Genomic DNA, 23,283 nt, shown 5'->3' with positions numbered 1-23,283 from the left:
GGACTGGGAGGAGGGGCTTTTTATACACGCCCCTCATGCAGAGGAAACGCCCACACTTTTACACAAAGGAATTGCGTGCGCATCTTGGCAGCATAGCACAACCGGTTCAAACCTGTTCGGTAGGAATGTCTGCCTCGGACTTCAGGCATGCACAAAGAGCACGGCCTTCATTAAGGTCATAACCGGAAATGACAGCCAGTTCCCTCACATTCCCCCCTTTGATACACTCTTAGCGAAGGCACAGAGTGCTATCATTATCCCAGATTGTCATCATTGACAGGGACTTGCCTGTAATCCTGCAAGGCCATTAGATGCACTGCAGTACGTTTATCTGCAATTTGCTCTATCATGTCCTTCAAACTTTGTATAATCATTGGCATAAGACAGGGTTACAGCAAGCATAACATAATTCTTATAACAACAATACTGATAATCTCTTTTAGCCCACCAAACTAATTGAACCATGAGCCTAAGCCCTGGCCTGAAGTGAGCTTGGCCATGGGCGATTAGGAGGTATGACGGTTTGATTTGGTCAATAGGACAAGATAGTTTGGTTCAGCGTGGTAATGGTCTGACACGGGGTTTCTGATCTGATCTTGGGGCCCCCGGAAGATATTCTTTGGATGCACCACCTTCCAATTAGGGTGTTTGTCAGCATCCACTGACTATGGGGATTGGGGTCAGTGGTCTCATTATACGGCTGGCTGACATTGTATTCTTGGGCTTCCTAAGGCCATTGGTCTCCTAGGTTGGTTCCTCCACATACATAACAATTAGATAAATTCAGAGTCGCAGCAACAGTTTCTGCAAAAGTGACAAAAAGGTTGCGCGCTATCTCTGGCACTTCAAAAGGCTGTTCGACTTCTTTCCAAAAGTCTTGGAAGAAGTGCTCTTGTATGGTGTGGCCTGTTTCTACAAACTGGGTGAGCTTCAGATAAATCCGCCCCAGGGGATCTGCTCCCCGTCAATGAATGCGGAGCCCGAATTGGTTCCCAAAAGTGGTCACAAACTGTTGTGGGTTAAAAACGGTAAAATTCACTAAGTTGCACTGTTGTGCTTTGCAGTTACTGAGGACTGGCACTTTGGTTAAAGAGGCGTGGATTTTACTAAAGGGGGGGTGTTGTTGGATAAGTGGCCCACCATACACAGTTCCAATAAGGACAGCTGTTATCGCAATTGGCTTGTTTGGGGATGGTAGACCGCATCGGGTCTGTGGAGGGACATATATATTTGTCTTCGTGCATGTATGTCTTCTCCCAGCTGAGATCCCCACACTGATCTGGCCAGTGGGAGATCTTGCAAGGGTCTATGATCACAGAAGCTGGAGAATTTGGGGTTCTAAGGGGTATTTTCTACAATAGTGTACCTTGCTGGTTAGCATCTATGACCTCTAGGTGCCATTTAACAGGATTTTTCTCTGGGATCAAAACATGTGACTTTGTCATTAAGAGAACATGCTGAGAAAGAAACATTACGGAAAGTGCAAGACGTTTTGGTCTCAGTACACTGCAATTTACTCTGATATATAATAGTCTGTTATGGTTATGCAGTTTCACTGTTTGTATACAAGAGGAGCAGAGATCAAGTTTTGACTTCTGGGATGATATGCTCAGGGTCAGCAGGAAGAGCAAAATAGGCAAAACATGCTTCGGGCGGTGTCCACCTCTTCTTTCCAGGTTGAGAGGGGATGCAGCGCCCCCAGTTATTTCGCTCCCTCGGTTGCCGGTCCCGAGGAGTCTTCTCCCGTCGCGTCCAGCGGTGAGGGCTGTTTCCTCAGGGTGAGCTTTAGGCCCGCACCTTTCGTGGCCTGCCATCTCTCGGGTGCGGCTAATTTGGCTCGGCTCCAATGAATCCAACTGGAATTCCCTTGGACCTTTAAAGCAGTAGGCGTAGTCAGTATAATGGTGTATGGCCCGTCCCACGTCTTCCCTAACAGGCTTTCTTTGTAACTCTGCATAGACCGTGATCTTCTTTTCTCTTCCCCATTCTAGTGCAGCGATTAAAGCTAAGAGTTCAGCTTTCTGAGCGGATGTGCCAGGTGGAAGAGCTTCAGCAATTAGGACATCATCTTCTGTCACTACGGCGAAACCCGCCTTTTTGACACCATGCTGGACAAAACTGCTTCCATCAGTGAAAAGGACGATGCTGCCAGGCACAGGACTGTCTTTTAGGTCGGGTCTGCTAGAATGGACGGTGTCCATTATTTCTTGGCAATCATGTATAACTGGCTCAGGCAAGCGCATCAGAGTCGCAGGGTTCAGGGCTACGCAGTCATTCACTTGCACGTTAGGGTTCTCACACAGCAGTGCTCGGTATTTGACAAGTCGGGAGTTGGTCATCCACTTTGGTCCGTGGGTTTCTAGCAGAGCTTTCATGGAGTGTGAGGCAGTGATTTCTATGTGCTGCCCATAGGTAAGTTTAATGGCTTCAGTTAAGAGCAGGCATGCGGCGGCGATACATCGGAGACATCCTGGCCAACCTCTGCTCACAGGATCAGTATTCTTGCTTAGGTATGCTACAGGCCGATTCCACGAACCCACTCTCTGGGTCAGGACGCCCACGGCTGTGCCCTTCTTTTCGTCTACATAGAGGTGGAAGGGCTTGCTGATATCAGGTAGTCCTAGAGCGGGTGGACTGGTAAGGGCTGATTTAAGATTCCAGAGGCTCTCTTTTGCTTTAGATGTCCAGTCTAGGGTCCCGGATTCAGGGACTTTCTGTTTCAAGAGTTCATAGAGGGACTGTGTCAGGGCAGCGTAGTTCAGGATCCAGATCCGGCAGTACCCTGCCATGCCCAGGAAAACTCGTAATTCTTTTTGTTCCGGGGCTGGGGTATACAATTGATTGCCTGGGTCCTGCTGGCAGCTAAAAGTCGAGTGTTCTTCTTGATGATAAAGCCCAGATATGTCACTTCTTGTTTGCAGATTTGGGCTTTGGCTTGACTAGCACGGTAACCTGCAGTCTCCAGATGTCTGAGCAGGGCGATGGTGTTCTGGATTCTTAAAAAAAAAAGATAACAAGTCCATGTCTGCAGGGGCTTTTCTTTTGATGCATTTACAAATGAAGCCAGTAAAAACAATTCACTGAGCATTTATATTCCTTGGCTGATCATGGTTCTCAAAAAAGTCTTTCAGTCATTGAAGAGTCTGATCAATGTCCATCTTGTGAGGTCTTTAAACACCTGGTCTTTAAACAGGGAGGTCATGATGATTCTTGGCACATCAGGGGTAACAAATCCCATCTTTCTGGGTTCTTGAAAACTTTGAGTTATTGTGCTAATTCCAAGTCTTCTTTTGCATAAGGTGGATTCAAATACTGAGAAATGGGCTAGCTCCAATTATGGCAGCTGTCTGTAGACAAATTAGCCAATTCTTTTGGCAACATCAGGGCTTCTAACAGATCAACTGTTAATTCTCCATGGGTCACTGCTCTATAGGCAGTCACAAATCTTCTTTCTTTCCAAATCTGTCCATGTGATATTTTGAATCAGTAAATATAGTCTTTTGCCTGAAACAAGCATCAGGGCTTCTGTGCATACTACGAGTTCAGCTGCTTGTTGTACAATTGTAGCTGGATCCATCAGTAAACAACTCGAGGTCATCGTATAGGTCTGGGCGAGGTTTGGTGCCAAGTTGCAAGACTTCAAGTCATGCTCTGGAACTTCTTCTTTGTAGTTCAGGTATCAACGTGGCAGGATTCAATGAGGCAAGCCTTGGGTCCACAAGGAGGTTGATCTCATATCTGGACTGGCAGGCAGGGTTCAGGTGTCAGCTTCTTCCACTGTACTCCACTGGTCTGTGCCACGTTTTTGGCACAGCACGCTTGAGGCTGGTAGTGCAAACACAGTAATGCAAGCTGGAGTTTTTAATTGCTTTAATCATTTCACAAGTCCATTTTTAAAAAGCAATAGCTGTGTTCTTCTTCTGGCTTCTAATTTCAAAGGATACTGATGCAAGAACACAGGGGTGCTTTTAGGCTTCAATTGTAGTTGCATTTAGGGCTGGGCAATTTTCAGAACACAACGTTCAAAACACACAAAAATATAGCAATTCAGTATTTCCAATCTTCGTCAGCAGAGGACGCAAGATTGTCCATTCACTGACTTTTTCAAGGCAGGGGTCTTTTACCCCCCTTCTCCTTCTGGTCAAAAACCATGCCACGTACACTAACCTTCAAACACTTTCCTTTTTTTTTTTCTTCTCTTTTTCTTCCTCCCCTATGTTTCAACTTCTTATCTTCTTCACCACTTCTATTCATATACTTTACATACTTCTGACATTCAGCAACATACTTTCCCTTTCTCCCATCTTGGCACAACGGTTGGCAAAACTATTTGTGCTTACAAGGAGCTTTTTAACTCAGGCAGTGAATCTTCAAAGCTATGGAAGACATTTCTTCCATGAAAATGGGGTTCTACATTTTCTAATTATCTGAGGTTAGTGAAAGACAAAATACAGAAAGTCTTCAAAATCTTTGGACTACTTCCACTGAGAACAAAACTTTCACTGAAACAAAACTGCTTATCTCTAGCTGCTAAGCATAGGAGAAGCAAAAAAAAACACTAGGGAGGAGGAGGCTGCAAGGGGGATGTGTAGGAGGGAAACAAAAAAACATTCTCTTTTCACTTGGGCCGGGTGGAAAACATAAACTGACAATTTTTTTTCTTTCACTTTAACACAACACCAACTTTTCTGTAGTAGCGGAACTGAACAGTGGGCATTGTTGGTGGGGGCCTCATCTGGGGCGCCGTAGGCGAAACATAAGGCGGCGGCAGTTCTTCCTGAGGACAAGGTATGATTGGTTTGTCCTTTGAAGCAGTGTAAGTGAGCTGCTTCAGGCGGTGGAGTTGGATTCTTTTATCTTTCTTCGCCTGGTTCATCATTATTAGGGCTGCCTTTTCAACCATCTTTTTCGCCCATGGTGGGGGGAGCTTAGCCACTTTCAGCCACCCTTCAATGTATGGGATATCTTCTGGAGTCAGAGGCCCCCCTTCTACTATAGCTAAATTATATATTCTGGTAATATAGGATTCAGAAAAGGTGCCTTGTGGCGGCCAGGCCACAAGGGGGCCTTGGCTCGGCCAAGTCCAATGGCACTTATAAGTCATGGTTTGAACATTACACTGCGAAGTATCAAAAACTTGTGCAAAATGCTCTACCATGAGATCTAATGGAGTGGAAGAACCTCCCCCCATCCTAACTTTCTAAATTCACCAGACAGACAGACAAATCAGGTGGGTAGACGGGGAACCAACTGGCTATCGGTAGTGGGGGAGTCAGTTGGTGAAACAATAGGTTCACAATCACACGCTGCCAGCCCACGTTGCCGGAATTTCCAGGCACCAAATGGCGCCAGAGGACTGATGGATCCAACGGTCAACAATGGGAATCAGGCTGCCATTCACACACCAATTACACAGACAACACCCTTCCTCCCCAAATCCAGCCCAGCAGAGAAACAGAAAACAGAGAAACCTTCCGGCTTCTGAGGGGTTGATCCAGCACCTCCTTCAGCTCCTGGGAGCTGGCTGAACAGAACAGAAACAGATTACAGAGAGAAACATTCCGGCTTCTGAGGGGTTGATCCAGCCCCTCCTTCAGCTCCTGGGAGCTGGCTGAACAGAACAGAAACAGATTACAGAGAGCTCATTGTTACTTGCCTGTTTGAAGTTCCGGCGCCGGTTAGAAAGGTATCTGTAGCAAAACTTCCACAGAGGTTCAGCTGCGTCCACGCCGCCCCCTCAGGTCGGTCCGTCCCCACATCACCAGGCATCAGCGAAGCCGAAGGCAAGCTGACGGCGCGCTCCCAATGAGTGTCGACGTACGCCTGCGGGGGGGTTGCAAGGAGGCAAGCTGGTGGGGGAAATCTCCCTGGCAGGCTGTCCAGTACTCCGTGAGGTTTCCTTGTTGAAGGAAGCAGCCCCACGTTCGGGCGCCAGGAATGTTACGGAAAAACTGGAGCCCACACGGAGAAACTGGAGTCCACACCAAAGTTCTTGTCCAAACAGATAGCTTTATTCGCTAGCGAAACAGCAGCCCGGGATGAGTCCACGGGCAGCTGCCCTGGGGACTGGGAGGAGGGGCTTTTTATACACGCCCCTCATGCAGAGGAAACGCCCACACTTTTACACAAAGGAATTGCGTGCGCATCTTGGCAGCATAGCACAACCGGTTCAAACCTGTTCGGTAGGAATGTCTGCCTCGGACTTCAGGCATGCACAAAGAGCACGGCCTTCATTAAGGTCATAACCGGAAATGACAGCCAGTTCCCTCACATCATGACATGCTTGTGCAGAACAACTGGGTTGTGTACACTGGTGACAATGTATACAGCAGTAATAATGATAATAATGTCAATAATGAATATATATTTTTAAATATTTAATTTAACAGTCTAGTTAAAACGTGTGTGTGTGTGTGTGTGTGTGTGTGTGTGTGTGTGTATAAAACAATGAAAACAAATGCACAATATATATCGGACCAATAAAAGCACAATATTGTAATATTTAAAAAACTATCTTTACCTACAAGCACTTTACAAATACCCGTTTTGACCTGTAGTCTTCTTCAGTGGTAAAATGAATATTCACAATTATACAAACATATGTCAATGATACAAATAACAACAGGGACTAATGCAGTGTTAAAACCAATTTAAGTCTCCTGCCAATCTTTCCTCTAATATATGTAGCCATTTTTGTTGTTTATTCGTTCAGTTGTTTCTGACTCTTCATGACTTCATGGACCAGCCCACGCCAGAGCTTTCTGTTGGCTGTTGCCACCCCTAGCTCCCCCAAGGTCAAGTCTATCACCTGCAGAATATCATCCATCCATCTTGCCCTTGGTCGGCCCCTCTTCCTTTTGCCTTCCACTTTCCCTAGCATCAGCCTCTTCTCCAGGGTATCCTGTCTTCTCATTATGTGGCCAAAGTACTTCAGTTTTGCCTTTAACACCATTCCCTCAAGTGAGCAGTCTGGCTTTATTTCTTGGAGTATGGACTGGTTTGATCTTCTTGCAGTCCAAGGCACTCTCAGAATTTTCCTCCAACACCACAGTTCAAAAGCATCTATCTTCCTTTGCTCAGCTTTCCTTATGGTCCAGCTCTCGCAGCCATAGGTTACTGTGGGGAATATCGTTGCTTTAACTATGCGGACCTTTGTTGTCAGTGTGGTGTCTCTGCTCTTAACTATTTTATCGAGATTTGTCATTGCTCTACTCCCAAGAAGTAAACGTCTTCTGATTTCCTGGCTGCAGTCAGCGTCTGCAGTAATCTTGATGCCCAGAAATACAAAGTCTGTCACTGCCTCCATGTTTTCTCCCTCTGTTTGCCAGTTATCAATCAAGCTGGTTGCCATAATCTTGGTTTTTTTTAGGTTTAACTGCAACCCAGCTTTTGCACTTTCTTCTTTCACCTTTGTCATAAGGCTCCTCAGCTCCTCTTCGCTTTCAGCCATCAAAGTGGTGTCATCTGCATATCTGAGATTGTTAATGTTTCTTCCTGCGATTTTAACTCCAGCCTTGGATTCGTCAAGCCCAGCACGTCGCATGATGTGTTCTGCATACAAGTTGAATAGATAAGGTGAGAGTATGCAACCCTGTCGTACTCTTTTCCCAATCTTAAATCAGTCCGTTGTTCTGTGGTCTGTTCTTACCGTTGCTACTTGTTTGTTATACAGATTCCTCAAGAGGCAGACAAGATGACTTGGTATCCCCATACCACCAAGAACTTGCCACAGTTTATTATGATCCACACAGTCAAAGGCTTTAGAATAGTCAATAAAACAGAAATAGATGTTTTTCTGGAACTCCCTGGCTTTCTCCATTATCCAGCGGATATTGGCAATTTGGTCTCTAGTTCCTTTGCCTTTTCTAAACCCAGCTTGTACATCTGGCAATTCTCGCTCCATGAATTGCTGGAGTCTACCTTGCAGGATCTTGAGCATTACCTTACTGGCATGTGAAATAAGTGCCACTGTCCAATAGTTTGAACATTCTTTAGTGTTTCTCTTTTTTGGTATGGGGATATAAGTTGATTTTTTCCAGTCTGATGGCCATTCTTGTGGTTTCCAAATTTGCTGGCATATGGCATACATCACCTTGACAGCATCATCTTGCAATATTTTAAAAAGTTCAGCTGGGATACCGTCGTCTCCTGCTGCCTTGTTATTAGCAATGCTTCTTAAGGCCCATTCAACCTCACTCTTCAGGATGTCTGGCTCTAACTCACTGACTGCACCGTCTGAGCTATCCACGATATTATTATCCTTCCTATACAGATCTTCCGTATATTCTTGCCACCTTTTCTTGATCTCTTCTGTTTCTGTTAGGTCCTTGCCATCTTTGTTTTTGATCATACCCATTTTTGCCTGGAATTTACCTCCAATGTTTCTAATTTTCTGGAAGAGGTCTCTTGTCCTTCCTATTCTATTGTCTTCTTCCACTTCCGCACATTGCTTGTTTAAAAATAATTCCTTATCTCTTCTGGCTAACCTCTGGAATTTTGCATTTAATTGGGCATATCTCCCCCTATCACTGTTGCCTTTTGCTTTCCTTCTTTCTTGGGCTACTTCCAGTGTCTCAGCAGACAGCCATCTTGCCTTCTTGGTTTTCTTTTTCTTTGGGACGTTTTTTGTTGCCACTTCTTGGACAATGTTGCGAACTTCTGTCCATAGTTCTTCCAGGACCCTATCTACTAAATCTAGTCCCTTAAATCTATTCTTCACTTCCACTGCATATTCATTAGGAATATTAGTGAGCTCATATCTAAATGATCTGTGGGTCTTCCCTATTCTCTTTAGTTTGATTCTAAATTGTGCAATAAGAAGTTCGTGATCTGAACTACAGTCAGCTCCAGGTCTTGTTTTTACTGTCTGTATAGATGTCCGCCACCTTTGGCTGCAAAGGATGTAGTCAATCTGATTTCGGTGTCGGCCATCTGGTGAAGTCCATGTATAAAGCGGTCTTTTAGGTTGTTGGAAGTGTTTGAGAGTGTTTGTTATGCACAGTGAGTTGTCCTGGCAGAATTCTATCAGCCTATGTCCCGCTTCATTTTGTTCTCCTAGACCATGCTTACCTGTAATTCCAGATGTCATTTGACTGCCCACCTTAGCGTTCCAGTCTCCTGTAACAAAAATAACATCTCTTTTTGGTGTATTATCCAGTAGGTGCTGCAGATCCTCATAGAACTGATCTACTTCTGCTTCTTCAGCATCTGTGGTTGGGGCATATATTTGGATCACTGTGATGTTAAATGGCTTACCCTGAATTCGAATTGAGATCATTCTATCATTTTTTGGATTGTATCCAAGCACTGCTTTAGCGACTTTATTATTAATTATGAAGGCTACTCCATTTCTTCTGTGATCCTCTTGTCCACAGTAGTAGATCTGGTGGTGATCTGATGTGAAGTGGCCCATTCCAGTCCATTTCAGTTCACTGACACCCAATATATCTATATTTAATCTTGACATCTCACCAATAACCACATCCAATTTGCCCTGGCTCATAGATCTTACATTCCATTCTATGGTGTGTTGATCTTTAGAACATCGGATTCGTCGTTCACCACCAGCACTGTCGGCCGCTAGCCGTCCTTTCGGCTTTGAGCTAGCTGCGTCATCACATCTGGGGCTAGTTGAACTTATCCTCTGTTCCTCCCCAGTAGCATTTTGACCATCTTCAGATCTATATATCTTATAAAACAGGTAACTGTAAGGGGGCCCAAAGGCTTCACCAAGAAGGATTGTTTTTTGGGTTGGTAAGGGACTGCAGTAGTCATGGGAATGTCAAATAATAACAAAATAGCTCAGGATGCTGCCCAAACAGTAACTTTCCTGCTATTACATGCTTGAGCACCTTGTCCCAAAATGGAGTAGCAATGGGGCAAAAATCCGCCTGGGCCTGCCAGGGCAGCAGACACCCCTGTGTCCGACCCTCCTGGGCCCCAACAGACATGCCAGGTCAATCTTTTGCCCCATTGCGCCTACAGGAGAAAGGGGTCCCAGGTCCAGGCAGAACTCACTTCCACCCCGACCTGCATGTGCTCATTGTCCTTGCCCCCACTGCATTGATTGCGGGTGGTTGCGGGGGGGGGGGTATACAATTCCCTGAAAGGTGTATTTTCTCCCTCCACTTTAGCAGAGAAAATACACAATTTCCCCAGCCTCACCACCCACACCATTTGCGGCCTTAAAGGCCTTCCTTTAAAGGCCACAGTTTGCGCTGGGGGAGGGAGGCAAAGCACGCTTTGAGGGCCTCTGGAAAGTGCACAGTTCCCCCAGCACGCTAATGGATATTTGATAGTCCACCTTCGCCTATATGAGCCTCACCAGGTTTTAAGATTCTTATGAGAGGCCCTTCTCACCCACCAACATCTGAAGCATGGGAATTTGATAAAGGGCCTTCTTGGCTCTGCAAGTCACTCCAATAATGAAACAAACTATAGCATTAGTTAGGGTGCCCTCCATGCCACATCTTATTTGTACAGTAGTATTCTGATATAAATGCATAATTAAGTAAAGTAATCTTTTATGAATGGGAGAGGAATGGAGTTTAGCCTATAACATACCTTTGGATTGAATTGAAAGCAGATTTTAGATCTATAAAAGCAGCATATAGTGCCTCATTGGGAGATCTTGCATATTTTTCCAATAAATATCTTAAAACCAGACAATGGTCGCTTGTTGATCTATCGCTTCTAAAGCCAGCCTGCTCATTTCTTCAGATATTTTCATCCTTGATCCAGATAACCAGAATTGAGCACTTCAGCCTTTTCTTTGTCATCTGTTATCAATTTGCCATCCTCATTAAGCAGTTGAACCACCATTTCTTTCCTCTGTCTTTTACTACTAACGTATCTGAAGAAAGCCTTTTTATTGCTTTTAGCATCCCTCGCTAATCTCAGCTCATTCACAGCTTTAGCCTTCCTGACGCCATTTTGGCACTTCTGTGCCACCTGTCTGTACTCTTCTTTTGTAGCCTGGCCTTCCTTCCACTTCCTATATGTATCCTTTTTTGTTTTCAGGTCATCTCTAAGCTTTTTGTGGAGCCACATTGTTTCCTCTGTTGTCTTCTATCTTTTCTCCTTGTTGGAATTGTTTGTAACTGTTACATAGCATGTAGCTGATTCTTCTTTTGATTTCTTACTCAGGAGTAAGTGTGTGTGTGGCCCCAGTTTGGAACAGGACCAGCATGCACTGGGATGGGAAGATTAAACCTTCCCACCACCACCCATTTCTATACCGCCCAGACAGCTCCGGCTATTGGGCGGTATAGAAATGTAATAAATAAATAAATAAATGTGCTTCCCAATATCCCCCACCCACCCTGCCTGTAGAAGTTAAAAAAAGATAGAAAACGTCTCAATTGCCTTCAGTGGTAGCTTTACCCCTCTTTTTAAAGGAGATTTCAGGAAAGGAAACAGCTGGGGTGGCGGTGGGAGGATTGAATTGAGGGGATCCAAAGCATGTGTGAGCTGCATGAATCTAAGGCCCTTTCCACACTTTGTATTTTTCCTGGGGTCATCCCAGGATCTTCCCTGTGAATCCAAATAATGCACAGGAGATCCTGGGAGCAGGCAGGGACGATCCCTCCATTTCTCCCGGATGACCAAAACCAAGGTTTTACCCGTGGTCCTGGGACGATCCTGTGAACTGTGGGTGGTGTGGGCGCCCTTCCTGGCTTCTTCCCTCCTCCTCGTGAATAGCGGGGGTCAGCAGAGGGAAGGAGCCAGGCCGGGGGGGAGTCCAGGGACATTGAAGGGGGGAACAGGGTCAGGGGGGTTGTTTTTATTTTTACTTTTTGCTGGAGCACGATTGTGCTCTGGCTCCTTTTCTTTTTTTAAAAAAAAGACGGGCGCAACATCCCTCTTCTATTTCAGGATGTTGCGCTTCCGTTTGGACCCCCAGGGACGATCCTAGAAGCAGGTAAGTCTGGGATCGTTCCCCTCCCTTCCTCCCTGAAGACCCTTAGGTGTAGAAAGGGCCTAAATATGAGGGCTAAATATGAGCTGCATGAATCTTTTTACAAATGCAAGTATCAGGGAAAGGGAGGGGAAGGATCATCCTCGCAACTGCAAGCAGGTAGTTTAACCCTTTATTTATTTAAAACATTTGCATCCTGCCCTATATCACTAGGATCTCAGGGCGGCCATCATCCCACCAAAATTGCCCCCAACCGCCACTACCCCAAGTACTGTTTGCATCAAGAAGGAAATTCCTATTAGTACCAATAGGGTTTTGTTTGGTTGTATTTTGCTGAATATGTTGCATTGATTTTTGCAGGGTGAGAGAGGATTGTCTGGTTTACAAGGTTTGGTTGGGTTTCCTGGAGTACAAGGACCTGAAGGTCCCCCAGGGTCCTCAGGATTGAAGGTAAGATTAATTCTATACCTAAGGTACAGACCTATGGGTTGTGCCCTCAGTACTTGTAAGCCCCTGAACTTACTACTATCCAATGCTCTGTCCGTCCTGGTTTTTTTCTCTCTCCAGATTTTGACTGTCTAGCTGGGGGCTTTGCAAAGGGAGGCTGGGAGGCCATGCAGAGCTTAGGAAGCTGTCTAAATCAGCTTCCGTGGTCTCCTCCCCACCCTCAGGACCACCCTTTTTCACCCTCTCCACACTCAGTTTGCCAAGAATGGAGAGGCAGCCACCAAGGTTCACTCTGCACTGGCTGAGAGGGAGAGGGGGAGGAGACGTGGTTTCCTGGCCCCCAGCTCTGGACACTGTTTCTGAGCTTGAAGCAAGGAAACTGAAAAATCCTATGCCACCACCCTACCCCACCCCACCCCACCCCAAACGCTGTGTAGGAGAGATAGGATTCCTGCTCCCTTAAAAAAGTTAAACTGAAGAGTTACATTTCAAACCATGCTAAAATGAAAGACACATTTCCTCACATTTTTAATAGGGTGATACTGGAGAACCAGGACTACCAGGAACAAAAGGAACAAGAGTGAGTTTTCTTGAATTTGTTTTGACCTATTTTCAAGGGTTAATCATATAGTGCCATCAATGCTGCAAGTGGCATTGCTCCAAGTAGTTTACTAACAAAAGGTCTACCATCTTATTAAAGTGGTGCCCAGTCCACTTAAGGCAGTAATCTTGGGATGCCTGTAAAATAGCCAGCTCCACTTAAATCTCACTGAGCTCAAATATGTTAGCTGGCCTGTTACTTGTCAGTAAGAATAAGAAAACATTTAAACATTCACCAAAAGTACAGTCCAAACAATTAAACAAGGGTGGGGCTTGACAGTAGTATGAAATATACAAGATGCTTTGAGGGTTTTAATATAGCTTGACGACATAAGCATGGATCTCAGCACTTTGCTGCATCTCAGCGTTTTACATCCTATGAAAGCTCTCATTGAGAAGATGGGGTTAAGCCCTTGGACTGTTTAAAAAATAAAAGAAAAAAAGACAAGTACTACCATGGGGAACACGTGAACTTACTCAGAGTTGGGTTGCTGAGAATACTTTTTTCTTATTTATGTTCCTGATAAGTTAATTAGTTTGCCACATTTTGGGGAATTCAATATTCAAACTCTTAAAAGAAGTGTCTCCTGTAAATTTTTAAGAGAAATGTCTTCCTTTTTGTACTGTTAATTAGACGTAGCCCTCTGTCTATACTGAATACATTTGATTTTGAATTCTAATGTTTAACTGCTTTTATAATTTCCATAATTCCAGGGCCCACCAGGTCCAGCAGGCTACCCAGGAAATCCTGGACTTCCTGTATGTATGGCATAATTTTTAAATTTAAACTCCATATGATTTCAGCAGTAATGCCCACTAGGATTAATGCGGTAGTTTCTTTTGTTTGTTCTTGCCTACTTTTCTAATCTCAGGGCATCCCTGGAGGAGACGGGGCCCCAGGTTCTCCTGGTATCCCAGGATGCAATGGAACAAAGGTGAAATGCTTTAACAAACATTTTCTTGAAATATGTTTCAAATGCATTGATATATTTAAAAAGAAGTGAAGTCACTTTCTCTATTCCATTAGGGCGAAAGAGGTCCTGTTGGTCCCGCAGGATTACCTGGATTACCTGGAAACCTAGTAAGTATATAATCCGAAATCAGAACAATGAAGTATAAGAGGAAAAATAGTTATAAGAGGAAAAACAGGTTTAACAACCATCAAATATTTGGGTTGAGAATTCAACATTTTTATTTTCTCTGAAAATGTAATATTTCTTTCCTAGGGGCCTCCTGGACTTCCAGGAATAAAGGTACATTTTATAAGCAAAAATAGACATATTATTTATTGTTTTCAGTAACGTAGTATGCAGATGATGTAAGCACAGTAAAATGACAAAATCATGCATAGTTATATTGGTCATTAGTAAAATATGATAAAGCAACAGTTGGATAATAACTTTATTATGACCAAGTAAAATGTCACAAAGCAATGAGTGAGCTTTATTTATTTTGGTAAATCAAAGTTTACATATAATTTTAAAAGTAAAAACAATGCAAGCATCCCACTACCTGGGCCTTGATTTTGCCTGGGCAAGAGATCTTCATGTCCTTCGTTTACAAAAATATATAAATAAATCCTTTTATTGAATCCATCATTAAAAAAAAAGGAGGTAAGCACGTGTCCCTTTCTTAGAACAAAGGACCAAACTTCACAGCATGGTTAAGTGAGCAACTTCTGTTCTGAAGAAAAAGCACAGGGCCCTGATCTAAAACATATTTCTGATCTGGACTGGAGCCCAGTGCCGTTTTCCTGCCCAAAATCTGCAAGGTAAGAGATTTTGGGCAGGTAAGTGGCTGACCAGTATGGTAGCATTAGGGTGCATCTTTAGGTTGGCAACTATCCAATGCTGGGCAGGAGGACAGCAGAGCCGATAGTCACCTCTGTATTCCTGCCACCCTGCATTTCTGCTAAACCAGTGATTCCAGCCATCTACTAGTGATGTTGGCCATTAGAGGGGCAGGGAAGGAAGCTGCGGAGGCCATAGGAAAAGGCCTGACACTGTTGCCCCGGTCTCCTGCCCTCCCTGCCCCATTTCCACACATGAATCTGAGTGCAGAGAGGTAGCCAGCATGGTTCTCCCCATGCTGGTTATGAGGGGGAGGGGAGGGGAGTACCGTTTCCTAACTGGGATTGGAGCCAGGAAACTGAACTATCCTATGCCGACCCCGATACCTAGGATTGCTGCCTTAGTAATTGACACAGTCCTGTCTCATTTGATACACAATATTATTACTACAATTATATAATTATTATTACAACAAGCACTGACAGCACTCCTAGATGTCTACGTTATCTGTTTATCTAATCCATGTCCTGTAGGGAGACCCAGGAGAAGTTATTGGACTCATGCCAGATGGTGTACTAAAAGGCGACAAGGGGTTTCCTGGCCACCCTGGATTACCGGTAAGCCTTATATTAATCCAGTGGTTCCCAAAGTGGGTGGTACTGCCCCCTTGGGGGCGGTGGGATTGCATAGGGGGGATTAAGAGGCAAGGGGGGCAGAGGGGCGCTAAGAGGCAAAGGGGCGGCAGGGGGTGCTTGAGGTGGTATTTTTCGTAACAGGAGTTTTGGTTACAGAAGGAAATTTCTGATCGCTATCCTGTACTATGGAGAGTGGTTCAGAAGCTCCTGGTTGCATTTCCAACATTATATGTGGTGGAATGTGGTTTTAGTGTGGTTTGCCTACTTCTCTCTAAGCAAAGAAATCGACTCCAGATTACTAAACGTGGTGATTTAAGACTCATGTTAAGTGACTTTAAACCAGACATTGGGAAACTGGTATCACTTCATCAAGCCCATTAGGAACTTACAGAATAGTGAGGTACTCTACCCTAGGGTGTGATATCTAATATTCTTGCTAAATGACTATCAGACTTTGAGAAGATGATATCACTGGATCAAGTTCATCAATTATGTTTAATTGAATAAACTAAAAAAATGTAATTGGATTTTGAATAAATATTCAATTAATTGTTACTGTTTTGAATTTTATTGTTATTATCTTCCTTAGTGGGTCGTTGAAAACCACTATTCTGAATAATAATTTTTATAGTGTAGGGTAGGGGGCACTGGGAATGAGTTTGTGGAACCAAGGGAGCGGTGACCTGAAAAAGTTTGGGAACCACTGTATTAATCCCATCAAAGTCCACTATCATTATGATGGGCATAGAAGAGTCAGGGCTAAAAGAAAGACCTATACATCCCAAGAACCTTGGGAAGGGATCTGCAGTGCATTTCTGTGCACTCTGCATAAAAAGCCACATGGTCTCTACATAAAAAGCCATCTCGCCCCACGAAGTCCATTGCCCACAGAGTCCGTTGTGGCCTCTAAATGGGAACTAAATGGGAGCCACTGAGAAAGAAGTCTACGCCTATCTACAGTGCATAATACTGCCCTAGATGCTGTGTCTAAGGAACTAGCTAGACATGACGTGGGGAGTGTGACCCTGTTGATATCCTTCAATCTCTCAGCGGTGTTTGATCCCATTGACCATGGTATCCTTCTGGGGGTGACTGTCTGAGCTGGGAGTTGGAAGTGCTGCATTGCAGCTCTACTCGGATGCCCGTCTCTAGAAGGTGATTCTCCAGTAGGGTTTGGGTTTGGTTTTGTCCCACATGCTCTTCAACATCTGCATGAAATCGGTGACTGGAGTCATCCAGAGCTTTGGAGTACACAGTCATATATGGTCTGGCAAGCTCGGGGAGTGCTAGCCATGCCCACTGCCTCAGCCTGCTCCCCACGAACTCAGTCCTGTGGGCCTCTGCTGAGCGCTCGCGAAGTTTGCAAGGGCTCGGCAGCCTCGTCCACTGGCTTCAGCCCTTTTCCCTACTGTGTTAATAGCAGCTGCCTTTAATGAAGCGGGGGAAATGTGCAATTCCCCAGCCTTGGGGAAATCGTGTTTCTTCGCCGCCGCCACCCCTGCTGATGGGGGCCTTTTAGGTCAGCATCGGATAGGTGGAGGGTGGGAGGAGAAATGCAGGATTTCCGCAAGGCTGGAGAAATTACATATTTCTGAAATGGGCAAGGCTGGGGAAACTGTGTATCCCCCCCCCCCGTATTAATGGTGGCTGCCATTAACACAGCGGGGGGAAAGGGATAAAGGGCGTGATCCCAGAAATCTGGGCACTCTTGGGGGCTTGTGAGCACTCGGCCATGAGTTCATCCAAACACCGGGCATGGGTCTGCTTGGGTCCATGAGGAGGGCCAGACACGGAGGCATCCACTGTCCTCACAGACCCAGACTTACTCTCGCAACATCCCTACTGTCATGAGTGACCTGATGATACACAACTCTACTTCTACTTTTCATCCTCACCATGTGAGGCTGTGGATGTGCTAAATCAGTGCCTGGCTATGACAATGGACTGGATGAGGGCTAATAAACTGAAGCTCAATCCAGACAAGACTGAGATACTGTTAATGGGTGGTTCTTCTGAATGGATGGAGGGTGTTCAACCTATTCTAGATGGGATTGCACTCCCCTTGAAGGAGCAAGTTTATAGATTGGGGGTTCTTCTGGAGCCATCTCTGTCACTTGAAACTCAGGTAGCCTCAGTGGCACAAAGCTTCTATAAGCTTTGGCTGGTGGCCCAGCTACGTCCCTATCTGTAGATGGATTACTTGGTTTCAATAATCTTTGCTCAAGTAATCTCCTAATTAGATTACTGCAGTGCACTCTACATGGGGATGCACTTGAAGATTGTCCAGAAACTGCTGCTTGTGCAAAATGCAGCAGCCCAGATTAATAACTGGCACCAAAAGGTCTGAGCATATAAAACCAATTCTGGCCCACTTGCATTGGCTGCCTGTATGTTTCCTAGCCTGATTCAAGGTGCTGGTTTTAACTAGGCATGTGCTCCGCTCCGATTAGGAGCGGAGAAGCAGTAGCGGATTGGCCTGCTCCGCCTTACCCAGAGGTGGAGTAGAAGCGGACCGCGGACCCCTAGAAGCAAGGCGAAGAGAAGCGGCCATTTTTCAGAGCTCCTATTTCAGGCGGAGCGCTCCGATCGCCATCTTGAAAACATTTCGCCATAGGATTGCATTGCGGGAAATAATCGCGGATAACTGGGTTGTTTTTGAAGCTATCGTTCTGGAAATTCTTGTGCACAGAGAGTCGTGGATGGGGGTCATTTTGAGACTGCTCTCACTTCTCTACGTCGTGTGGGTCACGTGCTAGAATTTTTTAAAAATCGGGTCAACAAACGGTTTGGGTTTTGTTTTTGTTTTTTTAAGCGATGACAGGCACATTCAACTCCCAATCCTGATGAGAATTGATCTCCTCATGAAGCATCCTCCAATCCCAGCATTCGAGGGGGGGGACAAAGGCAGAGTCATCCTGAGATCTTTGAGCTCTCAGCGTCTTGTGGGTTTAGCGTTCGTTGGGAGAGGGTCTACTTAGCTAGCTGCTGCTGTGTACTTTGGAGATAGATTAGGATTTTAGCTTGGCGCGTGTGTTTGTTTGCTTCTTTCTGACTTTTTGCTTAGTTTGCTCTGTGTTTTTCCCTTACTTTGATTTAATATAAACTTTATTTTTAAATTTTGGAGTGTGTGTTTGTTTGGTTGGTTCGTTTCCCCCCTCCCCTCTCTTAAAGCCTGATTGCGTGCACTGCTTTTGTGAAGTACAACAGCCACAGATTGAGCATTTTGGGGAAAGCATACACACACTTCTTGTCCCATTTCCCTACATTTAGTAATATTCTTAAACATATTATTATATTCTTATACATGGACACATGGATAAGCTATCATGGTGCCGAGTTTGAGGTTTCTAACGTGCAAATTGACGGAGCTATCGAAAGGGGTGTGAATTAGGGTTATGGGTGGTGCGTTAGAGGTTAGAGCCACGCCAAAAATCAGGGGATGATGGGACTGCCTTGAGTCTGGGCGTCCATGTGGACACATGGATAAGCTGTCCTGGTGCCGAGTTTGAGGTTTCTAATGTGCAAATTGACGGAGCTATCCCAAGGGGTCTGAATGGGGTGCCCGATTTTCAAAAATTCGCCAAAAATCAGGGGATGATGGGATTTGCTTGAAACTTGGCATGCGTGTGGACACATGGATAAGCTTTCATGGTGCCGAGTTTGAGGTTTCTAACTTGAACAGAAAAAAATGTTGTTTAATTTTTTAGCTTTCAATGCAACCCTATGGGGGGGAAAACGGAGCTCTGATCCGGATCCGGAGCTCCGAGCGGAGCGGAGCAGAAGTGGGCGGAGCGGGGGCGGGGTGAAGCGGTCCACTCCAAAAATGGCGGATCTGCAAGTGAAGCAGAGCGGGGGGTCCGTGCACACCCCTAGTTTTAACCTCTAAAACCTTAAATGGCTTGGGACTGCAGTACCTGATGGAATGCCTCTCCCAACTTGAACCAACCCAGACACTATGCTCAACATCTGAGGTCTTCCTCTGTGTGCCGCCACCAAAGGAAGCTTGGAAGGTGTCAATAATGGAGAGGGCCTTCTCAGTGGTGGCCTCCTGAGCTCTCCACTTAGGTTCACCTGGGATTGACATTGTCATCTCTTTGGTGCCAAGTTAAGACTTCCCTCTACTCCCAGACACTAAAAGGGATATGATGAGGCACTGATGTCAGCTGTCTTGAATAGGTCTATTATTGAAATTGTTTTTTGAATTGTTTTAAAATTTGTACATTAATTTTTTTCAGTCTATGTTTTATCATAATGATTCATATGGAATGTTGTATACGTAATGTATATTTTTGTGAGCTGTTATGAACCACCCAGAAAGCTTCCACTATTGAGCACGTTAGAAACAAAAATTCATCATCATCATCATCATCATCATATTTGAAAACAGATCATGTGACGTTGTTTCTTAGCCTTAAAAGCTGCCATGGGAGAAGGGCAATTTGAATTAGTAATATGATGCACAGTCTAATGCTTTTCTTTAACCCTTCCCCCCGCTTCCCTGATGGAAATTTCCCCTGAAGCTTCTATTAGCTGTAGAACAAAAAAGAAAGAAAAGTAAGAAAAGCAGGTACAATTTAGGCACGTGTCTTTTTACCATCTGTGGTTGATGCTACATTTAAGGCTGTTAATTTAGGGAAACAATCTGAACTATCCCACCCCTGCAACTGTTTATCACACTAAGAAAATATGTTTCCATAGTTTGGCCTTGAATGTAACAGGAAGATGCAAAGGCATTTTATACATGTCAGTGGCTGAGAGACTGTCCAGTATAATAGATAATTACTTCAATTATTTTTATTTTTTTGTATACAGGGAACACCTGGATTGCCAGGTGCTGAAGGTCCTATTGGTCCACCTGGACCTTTTGGAAGACCAGTAAGTGTCAACTTTTGGTCTTTTTCTTCTTTCTTTCTTTCTTTCTTTCTTTGTGTGCATATGACTAGTATTTATTTGTCTAAATTTGCCCCAAATTCTAGGGCTAGGACTTCTCTGAAACTCTACAAATCCAGCTACTGTGGAGTGGTTTGTTTGAGCTATAAGATGAAGTGGGATTCCTTCTGAAGCGACCAGTATAAAATCTAGACCTTTCCAAGTCTTTGGGAGGGAATTGGTGCTTCAGAAGGCTGAAAAAAAACTGCAAAAAATGCTGCTTTCCTCTTGCTTTTCTAGATAAGAAAAGCATCAGGATTGGGAAAGGGAGAAGAATGGAGAGGCTGACAGATCTACCTTCTAATCACAAGGGATTTTTTTCATTGCTCTTCAGTAACGAGCTTTGTGGGGGAGAAATTGGGTCTTACATAATACTTTACTCAAGTCCGTCTTCTGCTGTATGTTAGTTCTGTCTCATTTGAGCAGAAATATTTTGAAGAACTTGGTGGAGTAAAAGAGTTATTTATGGTTTCTTATCATTCCAACCAATCCTTATTCCAACTTCCTAAGTCCTTTTCCAACTCCTTCCTTTTCCACTTCAATCAGTTCATTCACACCCTGATCCTTCCTCAAGAAGTTCAGATTCATTCCTCCTCCTCCTCCTCCTCCTCCTCCTCCTCCTCCTCCTCCTCCTCCTCCTTCATTAGTCTATCCTGTCTATTCTTAGAACTTGGTTGTACAGGGCCGTGTCATCCCCTCTTCTTCGCTACGCCCTTCCCCATTCCCCATTTTTCCCTAGTTCTATAGGTCAGGACAATTTTATTTTAACCAAGTCCTTTGTTCTCTCTTACTAATAGTTTGTGCTAGTATTAGATACTTTACTGTTCTGGCTCACTTTGTTCTTTGTGGTGTGTGGGTCTTTGTTGTATTTGTTGTGTGTGGCCCTTATTTGGCACACACTGCATTCACTTTTATTAATGAAGTGTACAACACATATTTACAGTACCTATATTATACGACCAATTTATGATGGCAAAGCACATGGTCCCCTTAGACAGAGAGGTAAGGGAGTGCTGCTGGCACTGACTATACCCAGCTGAGTACCCACCCCACCCCACCCCAAAATAAACTTTAAGCATCCAGTGTTTGCAGGCAGGAGGAGTTTGGAACAAGCACAGCAGCTTCACCACCCCAATTCCAAGGTTGGTGCTAGAAAGAGCCAGCCCATTCACACTACAAAAAGGGCTGGTTTTGTAGAGGTAGCAGGCAGCTGCAAGACCAGACCTCTGACAGTGGCAGTTCCAGTGGTAGAAGTTGGAGGGGAAGGGATCTTATTAGACACTGACATTCCTGAGAATCTCTCCGGTGTGGTTGTCATGCTAGCAGCAGAACGTCTGCATTGAGCACTGAAGAGGAAAAAGCAGAGACACCACAGTCAGCAGATGTCCCTGCTGATGCCTTCTGCTCCTGTGGTGGTGGTGGAGACCCAGAATCTAGGCAGAAGTGGCAGAGCATGGTGTGGGTAAGGTAAAGTGGCAAGAGAAAGAGTGTTGTACCAGGGCAGACCTAGCATGAGGAGTCCCCCTCTCAGCTTTCCCCAGCTCCAAGAAACTGAAAAAGTAGCTTAAGCAAGCCAGTATGGAGAACAATGGATTCAGGAAATATGGGGCTATGTGATGGTGGTTTTCAATGCCATTACAGATCAGCAAACACATTAGTGAGATGTTGGCATTGGGAAATGACCTAATTAGTCTGGTGCCTAATAGCACTTCTGGTCCCATATTACACACTGCCATCCCACACCACCTTAAGCTGGACAGTGGTGCACTCCTTGTACCAGGCAACCAGGGGGAAAGTGGCCCTGTTCAGACAACAAGCTAAACCATGATGGTTAAGCATTTTGTGCTAAACATAATGGCTCAGGATGTTATGTGAATCAAGTCTTAGGCCATAGCTAGACCTAATGTTTATCCCTGGATTGTCCAGGGGTCAAACCTGTTCATCTAGGTGACACACAGGGGATCCAGTGCTCAGACAGTGGTGAACCCTGGATGATCCCAGGATAAACCTTAGATCTAGCTGTGGCCTTAGTGTGTTGTATGAACCATTCCTAACCATGGTGGCTACATAACTGCAGATTAAACACACTCACTTACCACTTGCTGCAAAAGGGTTAGTGTCCTCTCCATGGCTTAGCATGTTGTCTGAACAAGCCCACTGTTGGATCAGCTGTAGATGACAGAACCAAAGATGATGCACTTCACCTTTGATATTTTGAGCAACCAAAGTTGAGTACACATCTACTTGTCCATCACAGATACCTGCCCTTCACAAGAGCTGTTCTTGTGCCCACCAAAAAAAATCCCAAACAAAAGGGTGTTTTTAATGATCTTGGTTCCTCTCCCCACTCGGTTCCTTTCTCCCTTTGCCTTCTCAGGAACCTTTTTGCCTGTCTGATAAGTAGGGTTTGGAGGAGTTGAAAGCAGTGGCTGAAGTAATTTGGGGGTGGGTATAATTACTGTAGGAGTCTGAACTGATTTCTTCTGGGGCAAATTACAAGACAACTGTTCTAAGCAAGCATATACATTTTAAAAAGACAATATGTACATTAGCAGTCATTCATACCTGCAGACTTGTGCAAATGCAGCGGGAGAAAATAATATTTTTTTAAAAGAGGTCGCTGTCAGGGGAAGTGCCAACGTGGAGGAGGCAATTCTCAAGTGTCATTTTAAAAATGTTGGGAAGAGGGAGGGGACTATCGGATTGGGCCTGCCTTACTGATGAAGTGGGGGATGGTGGCAAAGAGTTTCCCTTGAGATGCAGCAGTTGCAAACGGAGGACTTCTGCCACAAAACTCCTTGGAGCAGTCAGGAGGACTGAAGGGGAAGCAAACCATGGCAGGCCTCAGAGTGCCTGATCATTTTTTGGAAGTAACATGGGTTAGCAAGTAAACAGTGGCTTATCCTCAGTGTGGTTTATTGTGATGTGCAAACCAGCTCAGTACCTCCATCTGACTTTGTTTTAT

General features: G+C 44.8%; 2 protein-coding genes across 2 annotated transcripts in view; one reads left to right on the top strand and one right to left on the bottom strand.

Moving 5' to 3' along the window:
• Positions 1 to 1,580: 1,580 nt before the first annotated feature.
• On the bottom strand, positions 1,581 to 2,600 carry LOC134393489 (uncharacterized; the record flags this gene model as incomplete). Its single annotated transcript, XM_063118514.1, has 1 exon — positions 1,581 to 2,600. A coding segment is annotated over exon 1 (795 nt), but the record flags the coding sequence as incomplete, so codon positions are not given.
• Positions 2,601 to 15,287: 12,687 nt separating this feature from the next.
• The window catches only part of LOC134391978 (collagen alpha-1(IV) chain-like), a 185,857-nt gene continuing 177,861 nt past the window's right edge, over positions 15,288 to 23,283 (top strand). Inside the window, exons 1-2 of the mRNA XM_063115900.1 lie at positions 15,288 to 15,371; positions 20,202 to 20,264. Of these exons, the coding sequence (XP_062971970.1) occupies positions 15,315 to 15,371; positions 20,202 to 20,264 (120 nt within the window). The 5' untranslated portion in view covers positions 15,288 to 15,314. The remainder of the gene's footprint in view (positions 15,372 to 20,201; positions 20,265 to 23,283) is intronic.

Source organism: Elgaria multicarinata, chromosome 2 (assembly GCF_023053635.1).
Source record: "Elgaria multicarinata webbii isolate HBS135686 ecotype San Diego chromosome 2, rElgMul1.1.pri, whole genome shotgun sequence".
In the NCBI taxonomy this organism is placed as follows: domain Eukaryota; kingdom Metazoa; phylum Chordata; class Lepidosauria; order Squamata; family Anguidae; genus Elgaria; species Elgaria multicarinata.
This window is presented reverse-complemented; position numbering and strand designations above follow the sequence as displayed.